The sequence below is a fragment of the Sorex fumeus genome, unplaced genomic scaffold (genome assembly GCF_029834395.1).
Source record: "Sorex fumeus unplaced genomic scaffold, SorFum_2.1 ptg000095l, whole genome shotgun sequence".
Classification (NCBI taxonomy): Eukaryota; Metazoa; Chordata; class Mammalia; order Eulipotyphla; family Soricidae; genus Sorex; species Sorex fumeus.
This window is the reverse complement of record NW_026606152.1, coordinates 3,005,809-3,023,622: the sequence shown is the minus strand read 5'-3', so window position 1 is coordinate 3,023,622 and position 17,814 is coordinate 3,005,809. Positions and strand designations below refer to the sequence as shown.

The following is a 17,814-nucleotide window of genomic DNA, read 5'->3' as shown; positions in this document are numbered from 1 at the left end:
CACACAGCCAACCTGGGTCCAATTCCCAGCATCTCATATAATCCTCCAAGCACCACAAAGAGTGATCCCTGAGCAGAGTCAGGACTGAGCCCTGAGCATCACCAGGTGTGGCTCCCAAACAAACAAACAAACAAGGGGCTGGAGCGATAGCACAGTGGGTAGGGTGTCTGCATTGCATGCGGCTGACCAGGGTTCGATTCTCAGCATCTCATATGGTCCCCTGAGCACCGCAAGGAGTAATTCCTGAGTGCAGAGCCAGGAGAAACCCCTGTGCATTGCTGGGTGTGAACCAAAAAGCAAAACAAACAAAAAGATACAAATAAATGAAGAAAATTTCTAAATCAAAAAGTTAAAAAAAAAATGAAAAAAAATGACCAACAAAGTAAAAGAGAAGAAAATGCAAGGGGCCTGAAAAAGATAGTACAGGAGTGAGGACGCTTGCCGTGCACACGGCCAACCTTGGTTCAAACCCCCGGCACCACAGATGGTCCCCTGAGCACTGCTGGTTGTGGGGCCTCACACCCCTGCCCCTATTTTGTTTTTTGAGCCAGGCGGTGCTCAGGGCTGACTCCTGGCTCTGTTCTCAGGAATCACTTCTGACAGGGCTCAAGGGGCCACATAGGGTGACAAGGGTGGAACCCAGGTGGACCACATACAAGGCAAAAGCCCTACCCACTGTTCTCTCTCTCCAGTCCCCCAAGCCCTTAAAGGAAACACATGAATAGAAACTAATCAAATCTCATAAATAAGCCAGGGTTCTGATGGTTAAAAATACAAAAATGAAATGGAACAGCAAGGAAGCACAAGCGTACAAAACCAGAAGTGACTGGAGGGAAAGAGCTGCTGGAAAAACTGAAGCGCCTGTCTCTGGGGCTGCAGAGAGAGCACCGCGGGCTGGAGGTGTCGGTTCAAGTCCCGCATCACCTGGCCCCAGACCCTTCCCACAGAAGGACTATGTACATGAGACAGGAAATCTAGGGAAAGGACAGTTCAGTACAGAACGTAGCTTGCCAACCATTTGCAACAAAATACCAAAGAGACCAATTTCCAGAGAGGAAAGAGAATCTCAAGGAGCTACTCCCTTAAAGCATCAGACCAGCACAGCTCAGGAGATGCCAGCAACCTCAGGGCGCAGAGACCCTGCTGAGCGAAACGTCCTTGACTGGGGTTTGCTTTTGCCTTCCTGCCTTTGCCACTGAGAGCTGGGGACCCTCCAGACAGGGCGCTGAGGTGGAGGGCATGCTCTGACGCACACAGCAGCTAAGACTGCCACGGGAGCCTGCTCCAGACTGTCCCGCGAGTGGTCCAGCAATGGCCTGGCTGCCTCCCTGTGTGAGCACAGGTCCCCCCCTGGGGGACGGGAGGGAGGCATCTCACTGCAGAGGTCTGGGAGCCCGCCACCCTGACCTTCCTACCTGCCTCTGGCTGTGCCTTGCTGAAAGCAGGGAGGCGGAGCTTCCGGCAGTGAGAAAAACGTGGGGCCAAGGAGGTAGTAAGCAGGCACTGCAACATCCCTGGACCTCAGCACGGAAATGCTGGCCTCTGCGGGCCGACATTATCACCAGGAGCCAGCCCCATCCCCAACAATAAAATGCACGTGCACCCTGAGGAAACCACTGGGAACCAATCCCGGCCCCGTCTGCACCCGTACACTCGAGCCAGAAAGGAGCAAGGGCTTGGGGGCGGAGAGGCTGCGTGAGGACTCAGGACTGCCAAAGACCAGGCTGCGGCACAAGCACACAGCAGAGCAGTGCTTCGGTCACAAAGCAAGACTGCAACCGACACACAGTAACCGACCAAGGATGGGAACATGTGGGGGAGAGGAAAGCTCTTCTTCGAGGAGACCCCAAGCAGGAAACGACAGAGCGGAGACCAGCACAATCATGACCATTCCAGGTTGTCAAAGGAGCCTGCAAAGGGCGCCCGAGAAAGGCCAGAGACAGGCTCGGCTGCAGCAGACCTCGCTGCCCAGCCTGAAGGTGACGGGGGGCGGAAAAGCGCGGTCCTGCATGGGGGAAGAGCAGAGACCTGCATTGGCCCGGAGCCCTGTCCTTTGGGCCTACTCTACAAGCATCCTGCCCGGGCCAGGCCATCGAGTCTGCAGGAACCCTCCTAGGCTGAGACACTAAGAGGGAGAAACGAGACGCCGTCTCCGGTCAGCTTCAGGGAACCCAACACAAAGAAAACCTTGGTCCTCTTTCTGTAGCTTTTCTGGTAACCCTACAATGATCGCAGCTACGTTAGAGTAACAGGGCGGTGATGAGGCCCCACAGGGCAGAGGAGACCCTGCATTTACCAAGTGAACTGCTGGCTCGGTCTCCTTTCTTCTTTCTGCTTTTCTTGTTCTTGCCCTTGGGCTGAGGGGAGTCTGCCAGCACCAGCTTGTCCCGTGGGTGGTCGCTGGGGCTTGCGGGCTCCGGGGGGACTGCTGCCCTTTCTTCCTTCACGTGGTTCAGCTGCTTCCTGTTACTACTGTTACTGCTGATTTTCCTCTCCTCTCGTCTCTGCTCTGCTGGGGAAGTCAGGTCAGCTTTGGGCTTGGGCTCAGCGTGGGGCCGGGGCCGGGGCTGGCCCTCGGTGGCTCTAGAGGGTTCTGGGGGCTTCCTCCCCAGCTCACTGCCTGTCTTACTGAACTGCTTTAATTTCTGCCTGCCAGCCCCCTCTTTGTGGTGCTGCATGATGTCCAGGAGAAAGGACAGCGGCTCGGGCTGCTTCCCGTTGACCCCCTTGGGCAGCAGAAGCTTGGAGTCTCTGAGGTCTACAGTGTCCCCCTCAGCCCCAGGCCCGGGCCTGGGCTCTGTGTGGTCCGTATGTCTGCAAGGGGGGTGGGACGAGGTTTCCGGTTCTTTGGGCTGCTCCAGGGAGCCATTCGGGATGCTGTCAGAGTTCACGACTGGATCCGGTGTCGTCTGGAAATTCCTAGCAAGGAGAGCCAGCTTGGAACAGTCTTTGCCTGGCCTCTCCTTCTTCTTCTTCTTCGCAGCCCTCAGCTTCTGCAGCCGCTGCAGCTCCTCCTGTAGCCGCTCCTCCTCCTCCTCCTCCTCTTCCTCCTCCTCCTGCCGCTGCCGCTGCAGCAGGTGCTCCCGGGCCCTGGCCTCGGCTTCCAGGCGTGCTTTCTCCTCCAGCTGCCATGAGAGAAAAGGTGACTTAGAATAAGAGTCAGCAGTCCAGAGACGCAGAGGAGCAAGGAAAGGGGAAGAATGAAGCACCTGACAGACAATAAACTCTAAAGAGGCTGCGATAGGCCAAAGTATACAACACCCTACGCTAAATTCTCTGTACAGAATATTTGGAAATGATCTGAGGAAAGCACGGAGTTATTTCTGTGTTGGGGACGGGGGAATGTTCAGTATAAACTTCCTTGAAAGGTGGGTGAGGCAGAGAATGAGGCGTTCCAGCCGCAGCAGTCTGCCGAGTGGGCACAGTGCGCTCTGTGGCAGTCACACGGCTATAACTTGGCCAGAAGTACCCACCGGTCACTACGTTCCAGGTGGGGAGGGAGCAACTGCAGGCCCACCCCAGGGGCTGGAAGAAAGCCACACCTTCCTTCCCCACCTGAGCAGACACTCCTAACTCCCAAGGCATTTCTCCCACTGTGACAGGCAAGGCAAATGGCTTCCTAAAATATTCACTATCGCTGTGCTGAAAACAGTGGGGACCGGGTCAACAGCACCAGCGGGGAGGGCAGTGCTCTGGCATGTGGCTCACCCTGCTTCAATTTCCAGCACCACATACCTGAGCCCCGCCAGGTGTGACCCCTGAGCACAGAGCCAGGAGTATGCCCTGAGCACTGTCAGGTGTGGCTCCCAAACAGAGAGCCCGGAGTATGTAACAAGGATATGTTCTTTAAAAATGGTCTAAAATAAGCTAAAGGAGGAACCCAAAAGCCTCCTGCTCCGGGCTTTTCCCTGGTGGGCCCAGGACCTCTGTGAAGAGAGCGCGCCCTGACCCGTTCCCGCCTCGCCACCCACTCGACATGTGTAAGACCTGCGTGCGTGCACGGCAGGCCCCGGGTCCCGCCCCCATCCCAAGTGCCCCATGAGTGCTGGTGGTGGGAACCCCAGAGACATGGCACAGCCAGCTTCTCCCTGTCCGTCAGTCCAGGCCCACTGGAGGGTGAGTGTCCACAAAGCTCTCGACGGTTTATCTGCCAGCATGATCTCACTCTCAATATCCTTGCAGTGCCAGAAATCGCAAGTGAAGGCCATTCTCCACAGTGACCGCAGGGACCCCCCCCCAAGCAAGCGTCCTTCTCTGCCCTGTGCCAGGGTAGACCTAGGGTCTGGGGCTTGGAGCCCGGAATCTTCGGGTGGTGAACCACGAAGACCCTTGGAACTACTCTGATTTAAGGGCTCTGGAAGATTCTCCAGGAGAACTGGGGGTGTAGGACTGAAATCCCAGCACCAATCTAAGCCCACCATGTCCATGCTAACCAAGAGGGGAAAGCACCCTGCCCCCCTGGCCTGCTAGGAGGGGGCAGTCCGAGGTGTCTGTGCGCAGGGAACCCTTCACTCTTCCATTCCACCAATACCACACCTGCTGCTCCTTCCGCTTCAGACAGAGCTGAAGGATGCCAGCCCTGCGTGCGGTTGCCTCACCTTCCTCTGCTTGTGCCGGGCCCGCTTAGCGGCGCGCGAGCTGCTCACGGGCTTGGCATCGGAGCTGTTGATGAACTGCAGCAGGTCCTCCACCCTGCGGTGGTCAACCACGCTCTCCCGCTCCGACAGAGGCTCCGCCTTCTTGGGCTGCTCCTCTTTCCGCTTGGTCAGCCGCAAGCGAAGTTTCTCCCTCATTTCTGCATAATTTCTACTTGTTGGCGCCGCTGGAGGCTGAAATATGTAAACGAGGACAAAAGTAAGTTTCACTTTCAATGATTTTTGTTTGGGGGGCTGGAGGAGGGTTACCGCCATCTGGCTGTGCTCGGGAATTGCTCCTGGTGATGCTAGGAAGCCAAACTGGGGTCAGTTGCATGCAAGGCGAGTGCCTCAACCCCTGTACTATCTCTCCATCCCAGTTTGAATGACTGGAATGTAATAAACGGAGACTGTATGTCTGAACAAAAACTGATCCTTAATACCTGGAACCATCAATGGCCGGACAAGAAAGCCTGACGCCCTTTACCCCAGCTCAGAGCCATGAAAGCTCTGGGTATTCACGACCAGGGGGCATCTACTCTGCTTCCCAGTCATCCCCAGCGATGCTCAGGGTGCACTTCCCGCTCATGCTGGGGTTCGCTCTCGGCAATGTGGGTGCCAAGGATCTGACCTGGCTCTCCTGCACCAAGCAGGCCTCCCAGACTGCTGGGCTCTCTCCAACCCTAAGTGGGCATTTTCTTGGGTTTGGGTCACCCTTGGCAGTGGCTGGGGGTCAAACACCGGGGACCAAACCAGGGTCTGTACTGCCAGGTGTGCTTAGAGCAGCGCATCACCCTTCGCAGCTTCCCTTTCCTGCACCCCATCCCAGTGCTGATGCTCCGCACAATGAAACAAGCAGGGCAGGAGGAGCGGCCATCGGCCCCTGACATCTGCTCGTCCAGACAAAGATTTGCTGCTGAACATCCACCCTGGGCAGCGGCGAAGGAGGTGAACGCAAGGGGTGGGGGTCGGGGAGCTCCCCTGCGCAGGGCGATCACATCTTGGGGACCAAAGCAGGCTGCAGCCAAGGTCGTGCCACTTACCCCGCCGTGCCCGAAGAACTCGCAGTAGCAGCAGTCGCAGTACTTGCCCTCCTTCTGGGTGGTGGAGGTAGAGGTGCTGGAGCTGTGCTCAGAGCAGCTGTCCTCGTCGGCGCTCTCGTCCCCATCGTCCTGCTGTGGGTCATAGACGCCATTCTCACATCGGTGTCCTTCACAGTCGGGGTCGCTGCAAAAACACACACAGGCTTGGTGACCAAGGCCCCGCTGCCCCGGGCCCCAGTCAGTCAGAAGCCCCTGACGAATGTGCTCATGTCACCCCCAGAACTTAAAGAGCTCTCAGCAGCTCAGGGGCCCGCAAGATCCTGCTCACCTGCAGACGCTGGGCGGCGCGCTCACGGAGCTGTCTGTGGTGGGGGGTGGGGGGGCCACAGGAGTGGGGCAGAAGCTTTTGCGTGGTTCCACAAAGCCTGGAGCTGTGGTCGCCGCTTTGGGGAAGGAAGGTGCCGTGAGGCCGGCCAGGTGAGACGGAGAGGCTGGAGCGAGGGCAGTGGGCGCGAGAGTGGGCAGCGGGGCCAGGCCGGTGGGGCTGCTCCTCGGAGCAACAGGCACGGCGAGTCTGTGGTCTTCCTTGCTCAGGCCATGGAAGACATCCCCTGCACGCAGAGACAAGGGGTCACTGCCCAGGGCTGGTGGGCAGTCTGTAGAACTTGGGCCGACCCCTTCCCCAGTGCAAGATTCTGTCCCACGGCTGCCCTTCACACGTGTCTGGCTGTGTGTTGTGGAAGAGCTATACGGACCCCAGTTCTGGGTGACGCCCAGTGGCCCCTGAGCACAGGCTCTGGCACCCCCACATGCCGTGCCCTCTGTGGCCGTGGGTCTGGCCCAACAAGGGCCAGCTTTTGCCTTTCGCAGTGCCCACGCAGGGCTGAGCTGAGGGCGGCTGCTAGAGGCCAGGTTATTTCAGGATGAGGCTTAGCTGGATATTCTGCCGTGAATGTACAGATGCTGGCAGGTCTGGCTACAGTGCCAGGGAGACCTCTGCTTGGGGGTGCTGGGGAGCATGGCCTGCCCACCCTGGCCATCTAACTTGATCTCCCCTGAGAGCTGCTGGTCGGTTAAGGGCTACCCCAGGGAGACTGCACACTCACCTCCCCACCCCCTTCTCATCCCCAACAGGCCATGTGCTGGAGAGACGTTCTTTTCTCGCTGCAGAACGGCGGGCACCCAGCCTGAGGGCTGCAGTGCAGGCATGGTCCCCGAGCAGCGGTCAAGTGCACAGGGAGCAAACGCGATACGGACACACTCCTCAGAGCAGGCCCACACCCAGCAGTGCTCAGGGATTACTCCTGGCTCTGCGCTCTGGGACCACTTCCAGGCTGGCCATGTAGAAGGCTCTCTCCGGCCCAGTACCTGAGCGCTGTCAGGGTCCACTACACTGTATCTCTGGCTAGGCCGAGAGCAGAGGCAGGCGACCCCAGCCTTACCTACGGCAGGCGGCCTCTTGGACGACACCTTGAACTGACTGTTGCTGGACTGCACTGTGGTGGCAGTGCAGGACACAGAGGAGGTGGCCGAAGAGGTGGCCATGACCACTTTGTTGGCTTCCATAAAAGCATCCTGGAAATCATACAGACACTTCTTTTTTGCCGTGTTCTTCTTCTCTGTACTGTCCGTGGCTGGAGCTACTTCGCTGGCGGCCGGCTGGGGCAGGGTGTCTGCTCGGGCCCCGGAGAGCACTGGCCCCAGGAGGTCAGTCCCTTCAGGGAAGGAGGGGACAGTCAGACTTCCCGGACCCAAGACTGCACACCCACAGTGCATGCTGCCGACTACACACTCCCGATGGGGCCTTAGCTGGGCGACTTCACTGACCACGCACCATGTGCCAAGTCCTGCGCCAGGTGCCTTCTAAAAGCTCTTGTGGTAAATGCCTGACAGTGACTTCTGAGGCTGAGACTGTTACACTCCCAGCCTAAAGATGAAGAAAGTGAGGCTCAGAGAGGCTAAGTAACTTGCCCAGGGTCACACGGCTAGCAGCCTTCGCAGCCCAGACATTGAGTCCAGCCTGCCATTCTGAGTAGACACAGGGCTCAGGGTGGGAAGAGGGCCTCCAGGGGCGCTGCCACATGAAGACAGAGGTGAGGTGTGGGCACCAGCCCCTCTTCAGGAGCAAGATGGCCCTGCCACCTCGGAGGCAGCTGGGAGGAAGATGCTAGTTAAAGGACAGAGCCCATGTGGGGTGGGCACAGAAATAGGAAAGGAATGGAAGCCACAGCGCCCAGGCGACCGTGCCCGCTAGCTACCCTGTGCCCGGGCTGAGGGCTGGCTGTCACCACTGCTGGGGAAGCAAAGGTAAAGCATGAGTGCCAGGGCAGGAAAGGAGGGAGAATGGATGGCCCAGGGGCCTCCCGCCAGAGAAGGGCCCGGGGGGGGGGGGGGGGGTGTCTCGGGAGTCTAACAGAGACAGCAGCCTACTTGACTCAGACCATTGCAAACCTTGAAGAAAGTTTTAACAAGTTCCTTACCAGAAATTGTATCTGGCAGGAAAGTGCCAGAACTCCAGTTCTTATCATTCATCACTTCTGATCCCCAAAGACTTATAAATTTAGAACTATTCCACTCTGGAGTATTCCCAAAACAGCTTGGATAAATATGGTCTTGAAGAGATGCACTGAATACCTGATGCTTATTTGTGTGACTCTGAGCAGGTGCTGGCGGTAAAGCCTACAAAGAGAAACGCTCTGATCACATATCGAGGCAATCTGTCGGCCGAGGGAGCCAAACTAGAGACAGGCGGTCACGGCAGGGACCGGGAGGCGCTGCTCCCTCGCTGTGCAGAGGCCCCGTGACAGGCAGGGCTGGCGCCAAGGCGGCCCAAGAGCAGGTCAGGCCTCGGCACCCGCTCACAGGCGCAGAGGCCTCGGCACACCTGACGCTTCTCCCGACGTGTTCCCTGGTGGCCTGTGCGCCCGACACTGAATTATCTTCCCAGATATCGGCCATGGCCTCCACTGGGAAGGCCTCACCTCTGTCCAGTGCGGAGGCCGACGGCAGCATGGCTCTGTGCTGGGCTGGCAGCCTTCGGCCCCCCTTGCCCAGCGGCCCCGTGGGACAGCCTCCTCACTGCTCTGATCTGGGCGCATCCTTGCTGCCACAGAGCCCTGACCTAGAGTCCCCCTCAGGCCTCAAGCCCTGAGCACCCAGACCCAGACTGAGCTGCAGGTGCACCTTCCAGCCACCGGCTCTAAAATCCCAATGCTCCCCCTGAACACTTACCATAGCTCAGCCAGACTTATCTGTGCCCTCAGGGTACTTACTCCCTGCCTCTCCTCTCCTGTCCTGGAGGCGTCACAAGGAGGCCGCCTAGGGCATGCACAGCTCAGTGTCTTTCCGCAGGGGTCCTAGCAGTGAGTCAAGGAGGTGGGGGGCTTCCAGGAGATGCCTATGGACAGGACACTAGGGGTGGAGAGGGGCAGTGGTGCCACCCATGTGGGACACGGGAGGTGGCCAGTGAGGGGAAGGCACAGAGATAGGGAGAGCGGGCAGCGGCTGGCGCCTGAGGGCTGGGCACAAGTGTGAGCTCGGGCTCCAGGCCAGCCCCCCTTCTAGCCGTGCGACTGAGGGCAAATCACCTGCACTTTCTGGACCTCAGTTTCTCCCCGAATGTGTCCGCACTGACCTGTCGGGGCTGTGGTGAGACACAAGACAATGACAGGTGCTGAGCCCAGCATCCTCCCGGGGCTGGGGGAGAGGGAGCCCAGGGGCCCAAGGTCGGTGTGGAAAGGATGTGGGGGCCTGGAACAGCAGGCTGCGGGGGTCCCAGTTACTCCAGCAGGGAGCCTGCGGATAGCAAAACGATAATGAGCCCATCCCGGGATGCGTTTCCACACCACGGGAGCAGCAGAGATCCGCGATGCCCAGGAGAGCCCCCACGAAAGGCGGCTGGGAGGGAGGCAAGGCTCACAGCAGGCGCATGAGCGGGGAGCGTGGCTTTTTTGTGGTTTGCCTGTGTAGTCTACTGTCTCCTCTGTGGTTTCTAGGGAGGGACCTCATGGTGTTGGGTATGGAATGAGACCTGACAGACTCCATTCCTGAAGTCCCTGCTCCATGCCTCTTGTTGCGTTTCCCTGGCCCACACGTTGTTTTTCTGGATGGATTGTGGTTCTCAACAGTTTGGCTTTCTCAGGGTTGTGCCCCCCCCCCACCCCCCAGGCCATCTGCCAAAGAAGAACATCTGGGTTGATAACTCGGCCTGGGTTCTCAGAATTCTGCTTCTTCCCCCCAGGCTGATAGCTCGGCCCTCGTTCCCAGAAACCACCCGGACGGGAGCAGGGGAGGAGGGAAAAGCTGCTAGAATGGCCGGGAAATTATCAGGATAAGACAACTTGTTTGTAACAGCTGATTGTGCTGTTTGAAACTAGGTTGAAACTTGTATTTTTACTTATATCTCCCTTTGAAACTGTAAGCGTGGGCTATGACGCACACACTGACTATGAAAATTGAAGCATCTCCCTTGTTCAGGGTCTTGCTTTGGCCTGCGTGCCCAAGAGCCTGACCCCAGCTAGCTGGCTTGAATAAACTCCACTTGTGTTTTGCATTACTGGTTGGACTCTGTGTGGTTCGGAGAGGGGAGATTATCAATCTCTCTAACAATGGTACCGATTGTTCTTTGCTTTATTTTTTGGTTTCTGGGCCATACTTGAAATCAAACTTGGGCCTCCTGTATGCAAAGATTTTTTTTTTCCTAAATTATATTTTAAGCCCTCTTGACTGAAAACAAGATTCCTGAAAACAGGATGGGATTTAAATAATTTTTGTTTTCTAGCAATTAACACAGGACCTGGGGGCTGGAGCGATAGCACAGCGGGTAGGGCGTCTGCCTTGCACGCAGCCAACATGGCCGACCCGAGTTCGATTCCTCCGCCCCTCTCGGAGAGCCCGGCAAGCTACCGAGAGTATTCGATATGCCAGACACAGTAACAACAAAGTCTACAATGGAGACGTTACTGGGCCCGCTCGAGCAAATCGATGATCAACGGGAGGGCCTTTACCTTTAACACAGGACCTGGCACATACAGGATGCTCAATAAATGCTAACCAGAGCTGAGCTCAACACCCAGGGAAGCGACAATGAAGCTGCCGTTCTGGACAGTCTGGGTGCCTCTCAGCCCTCAGAGCTCTCGAAGCTCCGCCAGCTTTCTGGGACAGATGTGGGTAGCACAGGTCCAAGGGACAGGAGCACGGTGCTGACGGCCGTTACCTGCCTGAATCCTTTCCCAGAGACACAGACTAAATCCCAACAGCTTCTGGGACTCCTCCCGTGTCCAGCAGCCCACTCCCTGCCCCCGCATCACCCCGATTAAGAAACGCCACCAGCTGCACATGGGCGATGAGCATCCACTGGAATACTGAGTTCTGCCGGAAATGAAGTCCAGCCCAGGAACAAAGCTGTGGATGTTGTTCACCCCGAGACCAAAGTGACTCATATGAAAGCATGATTTCTGTTTGGAACACAAGCCCTGCCATACAAAAGGAAGCTGAAGACGTGGCCTGTCTCCTGGGCCCATCTGCGCCGGGAGGAGAGTCATGCAAGCGGCTTCTCTGCTTCCTGCCCAGGCCTGCATGGGGGCAAGGCCCAAGCACTGCCTGGCTCCGGCCCGGCTCTCTCAGCCCGAACTAAATGCTGCAGGATGACACAGCTGAGAGCTGGGATCCCCCTATTGCTCCTCTTCTGCCTCAAACGCTGGCCTGTAGATGCACACGTGTCATATTTCTCTCGACTCAACTTTCAGATATAAGGATTAATAAGCAATCGAGGCACAGCCACAGGCAGAGAAGTCAAGGTCACTCTGCCTTCCTCATCGTCCCTTTCCTGTGGGGATAACAACTGCCCTGTTTCTTGGCAGTTTTCCTTGATGGGTGGAAAAGACATTGGATTGGAAGCAGAGCACTATGGGAAGAGTCCTGCCTGGCACAGAGCTGCACTGAGAGCAAGTCCTGTGAGGAAATGCCAGGGATCCCAGCAGGGCTGGGAGGGGTCACAGGCTCAGGGGAGGCAGCGGGCCTGAAGGGCCCAGAGTGTCAGCACCGGCAAATAGAAACCTGCCGAGAAGTGTCTCCACGGAGGGCCTTGGGGCTCCACAATCTCCAAGACTGCTGCCTAGCTAACAAACTGTTTCCAAAACAAACAGATGAAAAGCACATCAAGAAATGAGAAGATGTGACAATTTTTGTGTAGCTGAAAGGTAAGTAAAGCTCAGAAGAATTATGGTTGAAATACACAAACTTAGCTAGCGGGTTGGACAAACTGGACACTCACTTACCAAAGACAGACCCTAAACAAGCTCACCAGACCAGACCAGGAACACTCACAAGGGGAGACGGGAAGGGATGCAGAGGCGGAATGTGGGCGGCCAGGAGGTGTGGGAGAACAGAGAAGCTGGCGGACAATCAGGCCAGGGACAAACGACAAAACATCTGAGAGCCATGGGCAAATCCAAATGACTCAAGATATGTAACTGGCTGCAGAGATTAGAGAGGAGACGGAGTTGAAGTCACATGGCAGAATATGCCCCAAACATTCAGCAAAGAGGAGAATATCAAGTTGAATAAACACTCAAATCAACGGGCTTAACATTCTCAGCCCAGAAAAACCAAAGACAAAAGAAAATCTTGAACATGTTGAGGTATTTCTGGTACCTACAGAACAAGAAAAATTACAGAGGACATCGAATTAGATCTGGGGAGACAAGGGAAGACAGTAACTATGTTTAAAGTGGTGACGGGAGAGGGTGGGGCGCAACTCAGATTCTGAATCCAACAAAAGCATCCTTCCTTAGGGAAGGAGAAACAGACTTCCTCAGACAGACAGGCAGAAGGGAAAGAATCCAGGTTAGAGACTTGGCTCTAGTGAGGAGAGGACAAACCTGGGGGAAGAGCCAGAGTCAAAGACTACTTTTCTTAGTATTAACTGACCTAAAGATAGCCGCTTAGAGAACACTAACGCTGCACTGGGTGAGTGAAGACAGGTCACGGAGGGAATGATTCATTCAGTCCTCAAGAGGCACCAGGGGGTCACGTCGGTGGGGAGTAATATGACTACTGTAAGCTCTAGGGCAAGTCTGACTTCAAAAAGTGTATCAGATATATTATAAGGGAAGAGAAAATGGAATCAAAGCGCAATGAGAACCAGAAGCACAGAAAGAAGCATCTGGAAAAGAATCGGAAAGTTACAATGTTGCTGTGAATACAAGAAAGCATTGAGGATCATTCTGAGTTTGAACAGGCTAAACAAAAGGCAGATACTATTTCAAAAAGTATATTAGGAATAAGAACTAAGTAAATCAACATGACACCTACCTGAAACAGAGAGACTTTTTTGAGGCCTGGGATATAGCTTTGCATGGCGAGGCCGGGACTGCACGTCCAGCACCATACAAAACAGAACCCCCAAAAGAAAGGGAGGACACCAGCTGCTCACTTGTCCCACTTCCCAAAAGAGACTGAAGTTGAGCCAACAATGGAGACACTCCAGGCTGCCGCTAACCGAGAGCCAGAATCACCATCTTCAGCTTACAGACCTGAGCCCAGAAGGGCAAGGAGTGACAAGAGGGGGAACTCTCAGCAGGAGCACCAGCAGCAGAAGGCGGAGTACAGCAGTGGGGGAAGGAGCAAGCCAACAGAGCGCAGGAGCACAGGAGAAGAGGGGAGTATGGCAGGAGAGGGCAAGAGCAAGGCAGAAGAGGGCGGGAGCACGGAGGCGGAGGAAAGGCACCCATGAGCGAGGCAGAGATAGCGAGGCAGGGCAGTGAAGGCCCGGTGTCCAGGCCTTCCTTGGTCACTCCACAGGCTCTAGGTCATGAAGCGCCGCCAGGAGTCCAGACAGGACTGGAATGCTGCGTGCTCCCGGGCCGCGTCAGGTGAACGCGGCGGCAGGCCTGTGATCAGGAAAGCGGTCTCCCTGTCACCGCTTTACTGCTTTAAGTTTTCTCGACTATTTTCTACTTTCAAGCAACTCATATCAACGTAAGTTAAATGTCTTTTTTGGATAAAGACACTTGAAAATAGAAATGTCAAAGGCTTTTTTTTTAATGTCAAGGAAATCATTTTTTGTTTTTGGGCCACACTCAATGATTGCCAGGGGTCTGCTCCTGGCTCTGAACTCAGGGATCACTCCTGGTGGGCTCAGAGAACCACATGGATTGCCGGGGTTGAACCTGGGCCAGTGGCGTGCAAGGCAAGCACCTTGCCTGCTGTACTCCCACTCCAGCCATGGAAATAAGAATTTTATGACATTCCTCTCAAGAGTTGCATGTGGAAGATATTCACCCACAAAACACCGAACATGAAGCAGAAGAATCCCCACTTAGATTAGAGTGAAATGAGCAGGGTGCTGGCCTTGCATGCACGTGGCACACTGGGCTTGACCCTCCGCACCCCGCAGGGTCCCAAGTGCGGAGTCAGAGCAAGCCCTGAGCACTGCTAGCATGGCGCGATGCAAGCCCCCTGCCCCAGCAAAACCAAACCAAACCAAACCCAAACAGCCAATGATGAGAAGTGAATGCTGTTAGACAGCACTGAGACAGGAGTGTCTGGGAGGCTGGGCTGGGCTGGGCTGGGCCCGGAGCAGCGTGGGCATCCAGATGAGGAGCATGCCATGGGAGTCCCCATCTGGAGGCAACTCTGGGGCGTATGCGTGCCTGGCTGTAGCGTGCTAGAGATCACATTCAGTCATGGCCCAAGAGTCTCAAGCAGCTGAGCACTGGGACCTGAGCTGCCCCAGCCTGAGCCCCCCTGGCAATGCCCCAGGTGACTGTGAAGCCCCAGCTGCTGCTCCCTGGTCCATGGAGGCTGAGGGCTCAGAGACCTTTCCCAGCAGTGCTCTGAATCAGATCATGGGGCCAGAGACATAGTGCATGGGGAAGGTGCCTGCCCGCATGTGGCGACCAGGCTCTGCCTCCAGTCCCCAGAGGCCCTCAGGAGGGATCCCTGAGCACCTCTGGGTGTGTCTCCTGCCCCAAATCAAATCATGTTTGGCCCCTGCTTTAATTTTACTGCCAAGCTCTTCCTTCCTTAGCTGCAGTGCTCATGGCCATTTCTTTCCTCAGTGGGGGGAGGTGCTGTTTGTAGCGCTCATATACCTGGTGGCCAGGAAGTGCATTTCCTCTTCCCAACTCTGAATGGACTATACAAAATTCATACATGATCTACTTCATGATGCAGTGTGGCTCAACCATGAGCAGCTATTTTGCAGGCCTGGTTGATGGGAAGGTGAATTTGTCTGGATAAGCAAATACTTGAATACCAGGCACAAAGGAAGAATGCTTCCAAATTAAAGTGGCACCCAGTCAACGTATTTATTTTGGGGGAGCCACTGACTGCTTGGTGTGTGAGGTCAGTGGTATGGGGAAGCACATGGTGCTGGGGATGGACAATGGGGCCACTGCTGCAAAGTCTGTGCCCAGCCCTGAGTCTCCCCTGTCACAGTGCTCAGGGGAACTGCCACTGATCGCGAGGGGCTGGGGGGCTGGGGATTGAACACAGGCTTCCCACATGCAAAGCATGTGCTTTGGTCCTTTGGGTTCTTTCTCTGACCCTGTGCGATCGCACTAAATGAACCATGAAGTGTTGAGCAATCATGAATAGAATTAAGAGCAAAGAGGTCCAAATCAAACCTCTTAACGAGTGCACCCCACCCTCTGGGCCCACCTCTTCACGCTGGCAGGACTCTCTCGCACCCACCTGTTGCTCAGCCCTGCCAGTTAGCTGAGATGCAGATAAAGCCCCAAGAAGTGTTCTCACTACTGTTATCCTTCTTTTGGGGGGCTTTGCAGTGGCAGAGGTCCCCAAACTGTATCCAGGAGGCCATGGAGTGACACTTGGCTAGGTAGGACAACCAGGCTGGTGTTTTTATGCTCTGGTGACCCTCTGGCCTCCAAAGCTATGGGCAGTGATGCCTGAAGTTAAGCCCTGAGCCTGCCCCATCTCTGCAGCCTCCGTTTACCCTTCTGGAGGTCAGCTCAGTGTCCAGAGGCAAAAAGTCCAAAGCAAAGGCAGAGAACTAGCTCTGACTCACGCCCATGGGCTGCACAGCCTTTGAAAGAATCAATCTCACTGCACCTGAAGATTTTGAGAAACCAACCCACAAACAGTTTCTATAAGCTGGAAAGCCCAAGGGAACATTCTTGACTCATTTCTCAGGGTGGTGCGTATGGCAGAGAAGGAAACCAAGCTCTGCTGGGTGGAAAGGGGGAGCGGACAGCTCAGGCCAACAGCCTGACCTTGACGTGTACCCGAAAATGCAACACCCAGTCACTCTATCAGGAAAGGCTTCACTGACTGTTCCAACGGGGTCAGGACAATGTAATGAGATTTAAGCACGAATGCAACAGGAGCCAAGAATGTATCAGAAGTCAGCATGATTCGCTGATCCTCTCCGAGTCCAAACTTTTCATATCTGTCCAGCCGTTTCCCTTCCCTGAAAACAAACCACCCACCAATACCCACTTTCCCTGCCTCACAGCAAGGGCCCTCCTGGCCTTTCTCTCCCTAGCAGTCACTATCTCAGATGACCAAATGGTCGTCTAGGGAAGCACCTACTACTTCAGACTGATGAGATCCACTTTGAACCAAAACAGTGATCCAGTAACACGCAGAGTTTGTGCGTCAATAAAGGTCAGTTCAAAGCGGGAGAGACCAGGGGAAATACAAACCTCTAGCAGAGTCCCGGGCAGTGAACAGAGAGCCCTGGGAAGAAATGCGCCAGATGAGCTGTATCTAGGCTGGACACCAGTTTCCTGGAGCCTCCACCCTCTGCCTCAGAGGCACTATGCCTCGCGGGCTGGGGATCTGTGCTCACAGGACTCACGCTCCACTCAACACTCAAACCATTGCCCCCCGAAGCTCGTGAGTACGGGAGCCGGGCACCCGCACGGGACACTCCCGGCTCAGACACCTTTTCTCCAGAGCAGACCTGGCAGTCAGGGATCAGGCACACTCTGCCAGCTTACCTTGCTGTGCGTGAAGGGGGACGCTGTGTACAGAGTAGGGTGGAGGAGCGGGCGTGGTAGGTGCGGCACGGCGTGCAAGGGCACATGTCCGTGGATGTGGGGGTACAGATGCAGCGCGGGGTGTGTGGGCTTCTCTGGACTCAGGAACTGGTGGCCAGGGGGCAGGGCTCCGGCCGTAACGGCCGCGGCGGTCAGTCCCGAAGCTTCTTGTTTACACACATAACACTCACAAGGGTTGGGAGCTTGTTCCACCTGCAAAGGAAGACAAAGGACGCAACTTACTCAGGCTGGGCAGCTCTACGTCAGACACAAGGAGGGCAACACCTGTCCTCACACTCTGCACTAAGGGGCACGAGGGACCCGGTCTGCCCAGACAGGGAGGGGGGACACGCAAGAGGAACCCCTGCGGACAAGAGTTGGAGCGGTCTGCTTGTCCTCTGCTGGGGAGCAGCGCCCACATGCAGGGACAGGAGATCTGGAAAGAAGCAGGCAGGGACAGGAGATCTGGAAAGAAGCAGGCAGAGGAAGGGCAGGGGCACCCGTGGATGAGGCGGCACTCTGTGAGGGGGAGGGGCGTTCAGTGGTGGGGGTGCCACCCCCTGGAGAAGCGGAGAATGGAACAAAGGTAAAGGCAGTAAGGCGTTATGGGCTTCTATCCCGACTTCCCATACCCTGTACAAAGGCTGAGCTGAAGAAACAAAAAGCACCAAAGTGGGGCACATTAGAAAACAAACAAAAATAGAGGCCAAGGAGAAGCTGGGAAAAACACAGGAGACACTGTCAGAAGGACAGGAAGTGGCAGCTCATGATTCTAACACAACAGCCACGAAATGTCCTGAACAAAGCCAGAGACGACTGGACAGAGTGAAAAGGCAAGGCCTGGGCACTGGCGCCACAGTGCAGCGGGCAGGGCACCTGCCTTGACTCCGACTGACCCAGGCTCTTTCCCTGACACTCCATGTGGTCCCTCAAGTTCAGCCAGGATTCCCACGCTGCTTCACCCCCGCCCCCCCAAAAAAATGTAACACCAAACAAGATTCAGTGACAAATTTTAAATTAAAAGATATGAAGTGGCTAAACTTAACTTGAAAGGCTAAAAAAAATGGGACCGAAAAGATAGTACAGCAAGTAAGGCAAATTGACAAAAGGGTCAATAATACAAGAAGCTATAAA

At 55.7% G+C, this 17,814-nt stretch overlaps 1 protein-coding gene across 2 annotated transcripts in view; it reads right to left on the bottom strand.

Moving 5' to 3' along the window:
- The window catches only part of FAM193A (family with sequence similarity 193 member A), a 98,863-nt gene that overhangs the window by 5,725 nt on the left and 75,324 nt on the right, over window positions 1-17,814 (bottom strand). For both annotated transcript variants that reach the window (XM_056133042.1, XM_056133044.1), the window contains exons 13-19: window positions 16,642-16,893; window positions 8,158-8,356; window positions 7,120-7,392; window positions 6,006-6,288; window positions 5,678-5,861; window positions 4,599-4,829; window positions 2,297-3,125 (exon numbers count right to left, since the gene is read on the bottom strand). In XM_056133042.1, the coding sequence (XP_055989017.1) occupies window positions 2,297-3,125; window positions 4,599-4,829; window positions 5,678-5,861; window positions 6,006-6,288; window positions 7,120-7,392; window positions 8,158-8,356; window positions 16,642-16,893 (2,251 nt within the window). The remainder of the gene's footprint in view (window positions 1-2,296; window positions 3,126-4,598; window positions 4,830-5,677; window positions 5,862-6,005; window positions 6,289-7,119; window positions 7,393-8,157; window positions 8,357-16,641; window positions 16,894-17,814) is intronic.